General features: G+C 37.3%; 1 protein-coding gene across 6 annotated transcripts in view; it reads right to left on the bottom strand.

The window, feature by feature from the left end:
- The window catches only part of Smc6 (structural maintenance of chromosomes 6), a 93,216-nt gene that overhangs the window by 54,203 nt on the left and 35,581 nt on the right, over nt 1-3,432 (bottom strand). For all 6 annotated transcript variants that reach the window (XM_023710946.1, XM_023710945.1, XM_023710948.1 and 3 more), the window contains 2 exons: nt 1,756-1,875; nt 1,560-1,658 (listed from right to left, as the gene is read on the bottom strand). In XM_023710946.1, coding sequence (XP_023566714.1) covers nt 1,560-1,658; nt 1,756-1,875 — 219 coding nt within the window. The remainder of the gene's footprint in view (nt 1-1,559; nt 1,659-1,755; nt 1,876-3,432) is intronic.

The raw sequence follows: 3,432 nt of genomic DNA, 5'->3' as shown, positions 1-3,432 counted from the left end.
AGTCAGTCAGCCTCAGGCAAGAAAAGGTTGGGAAAGACTGGACTTCCAATTATTCAGTTATATTACCGCAAGAGGGGGCAAGAAATTCAGATGAAAGATCACTAAGTAAATGTACTATCTATACCATTTCTATCATCTTTCCAAGTTCTTTATTACCTTTGATGGATTACTATCATAACCTATACAAAGAAAAATACATCTGCTTATCTGTGAAGAAAAAGCAAGCAAAGGGGGATTACATCCCATACCACAATCAGGTCTGGGAGCCAGAAGTACCTAAGCAAAGCAGAGCACAATACTAGGAGCTAAGTAACCCACACTAATACAGTTCATGGGTAGGCATCTGTAAAGAAAAAAGCAGGGTGTCCACGTTCACGGGGTCACACCATGTGGGGCTTCACCATGGGACTCACACCTTGTGAATCACCTTAACACTCACTGAATTGCATACTTTATTTTTTATTTATTTTTTTCTATTTTAGGACAGGGTCTAAAGAGTCTACAGGGTCTCACTGTGTAGATGGGACTCATAGTGATCCTCCTGTTTACAGCCTCCCAAGTGCTGGGATTATAGGCGTGCGTCGCCACGCTCAGTCTCAATTGCCATCTTAGCATGCTCCAGGGGCGGGGCTGGCACAGCAGGCCCAGGGATTGAACTCTCAGCCCCTGCCTCTGCCTTAGCAGGCGCTTTAATCCACAGAGCTACTTGGCCACCCTGAATTATATACTTTAAATGGCATGTGAATTACATTGCCACAAAGGTGTTCTAGAAAAACCAAACACAAAGAGTGGGCATATGAGAAGCAATGTTCACATGGTAACCCAAAAATGACAGCCCTGACTACTTATCACTCAACCTTAAAGCCATTGTGGAAGACTTATGTGACTTTCTTGGATTTTACAGTGCTAAAATGATTTTTTTTTTTTTGTTTTTTTTGTAATTTATTCATTTGGTACAGGGTCTCACTATACAGTTTAGCCGCATAGTGATCTTCTTGTTTCAGCCTCCCAGCACTGGGATTACAGGCGTGCACCACCACACTTGGTTTCTTTGGCTAGCATTAAATCTGGATCATTGTGCTTGCCAGGCAGGCACTGATACCACTGAGCTATCTCCCTGGCCCCTATAGTACTTTTTTAAATCTCAGGTTAAGATTAACCTCAACAAAACAAACAAGCTACCTAACCTGTTCCATCTGTATGAAATTCTCTCAGAGATTATGTGTTCTAGGACCTAAAACTTAGTTCACTTCAACTTCCATTAGAATCTCTGAGCACTACGCCTTCTATTATCCCAGCACCTCTACCTCTCAGGTATTTTGTGTATCACCTACTCACCATTCCAGTATCTCTAGCTAGTAACGAAGTCCAAGGAACCTGCAGCCCTTGCCTCAGTCTTAACAAGTCAAACCTAATACCCTTTTTAAAAGACAGGTCTGCTTCAACAGAGTAATAATTCAAATACAGATAACAATTTCAAGTTAAACTGCCAGGTATAAAATCTATTATCAGCAATTTCATAGAATTTCATCCACTCTATCTGAATAAAAAGAAACTACCTGTTGCTCTTCCATTTTTCTATCAAGTCTAGCAGCACGATCTTCTCCAATTTCAATATTATCTCTGATAGCATTCAACTGTTTCTCAATTTCATTGACCTACAAAGAAATTATATAGCAAATCATTAAGACTAATAACCACCAAATATCCTTTTTATTATAAATGTATGTAAATAAATAATCAGGTAAAAATTACCACTGCCCAGGCCATTTCATGTTTCAAATATTCTAAATTAGTCTTCATTGTACTTAAACCAGCAATACTTTGAAAACGTTCCTCTTTCTCTAAACAATGGCGCTTTAGTTCAGTAAGTCGCTGAAAAGGTAAAAAATTTATTTAACAATGAGGGAGGAAAAGATACTTTGAAAATAAATGGTTACAAAAGTACTCCATAGAGGTAAGAATTCCATTAAAGTGAAAATATTTGGTTCTTTTGTATACTTTTGCTAGGTCCAATAACCGTTAATTTTTATACCCTAAAAATGGTGAAAATATTCTTCAGATGAAGAGCAAAGAAATTAAAGGTTCAAACTAACACAATTATACAAGTTTCCAAATTCACTTTCCCATTTTCTTTTGTTTTTGACAGGCTGGATGCTCTTCTAGATAAAGTATAACAAACATCTATTCCAAAGATAATAGAAGGATCAGAAGAAATTTATTCTAAGTCAAATGATACAAATTTTCATGTCTAACCTCAGTAACTGAAAAACAAAACATCAAATATTAAGAATCATGTAATTAGAATAATACATGGAGTGGCTTCAAAACTCTGTACATGTGGGTAGTTTCTCCCTTTGTTTTTCAACCACAGCCTTAACTTGTTTTCCTACCAACTCACTTTCCCTTTCTTTAGGATTATTTAAATTCACTACCTCCTTCTTCAAACTGCATACTACTAATAGACTGATGACCATCACACATTTATCAAGGCCAGACTTGACTTCTGTATTCATAATTCAGATATACACTCCGCACTTTACAATTCCAGTCAGATGTTGTATAAGCATCTCAAAATTTATATGTTCAAAATGAGATTCATCTAAAAAAAAAAAAGAATGAAGAAAAAGAAAACCTGGCTCCCTTTCCACACTTCTGTCTCAATAAAAATTCCCACTTCCTGAGCTGGTTAACGTACAGGTCATTCAGTCATTCTTGATTTGTGTCCTCTGCTATAACCTTACCCCTCTACGTCCTAGACACCACCTGCCACAATCATTGTGAAGCTCTTCTTTCCTTTACTACTGTCCATATCACACCCCATCCTACGTCATCACCTCTATGGACATCAACAATATAAGCACTTTCTTTACTGACCTCTCCACATTAGTTCTTCTCTACATGTCTCCTGCAGAATAGCCTCCTGAAAATAGACATTTAATCAAGTTGTCTACTTCAGTATCTTCTACCACCCTTAAATCTTTCCTTTTTTTTTTGTACCAGGGATTGAACTCAGGACCCTGTGCTTGCCAGGTAAGCGCTTATTCTACTGAGCTCTCTACCCGGGCCCACACCCTTAAATCTTTTTTTTTTCCCCATAATTTTATTGATAAACAAATAGTAATGAGACAGTTTCAAATCCAATTGGTAGGACAGTTTCAGTAATTCACACATTGCATACATTCTTCCTAGTGGTTAACTGCTGTACAAGATGCAGACATGATATCCTATTTACAAACACCAAATCGCTCTATTCATTAAGAGAATGTAACTATATATCTACCCTAACCACTTTGAATACGCAGATACAAAATGGACATTCATCTGTATCCCCTTTTTTTGTTAAGTTCCGTTATTTGAATATTATAGGTGTGTAAACTCAGTAAAATATTCTAAAAGAGTCCAGTAGCCCAGAATAGTATTGGGTCTTCC

Source organism: Octodon degus, unplaced genomic scaffold (assembly GCF_000260255.1).
Source record: "Octodon degus isolate 3935 unplaced genomic scaffold, OctDeg1.0 scaffold00019, whole genome shotgun sequence".
Taxonomy (NCBI): domain Eukaryota; kingdom Metazoa; phylum Chordata; class Mammalia; order Rodentia; family Octodontidae; genus Octodon; species Octodon degus.
The sequence above is the reverse complement of the archived record's forward strand: the minus strand, read 5'-3'. Positions and strand labels throughout refer to the sequence as shown.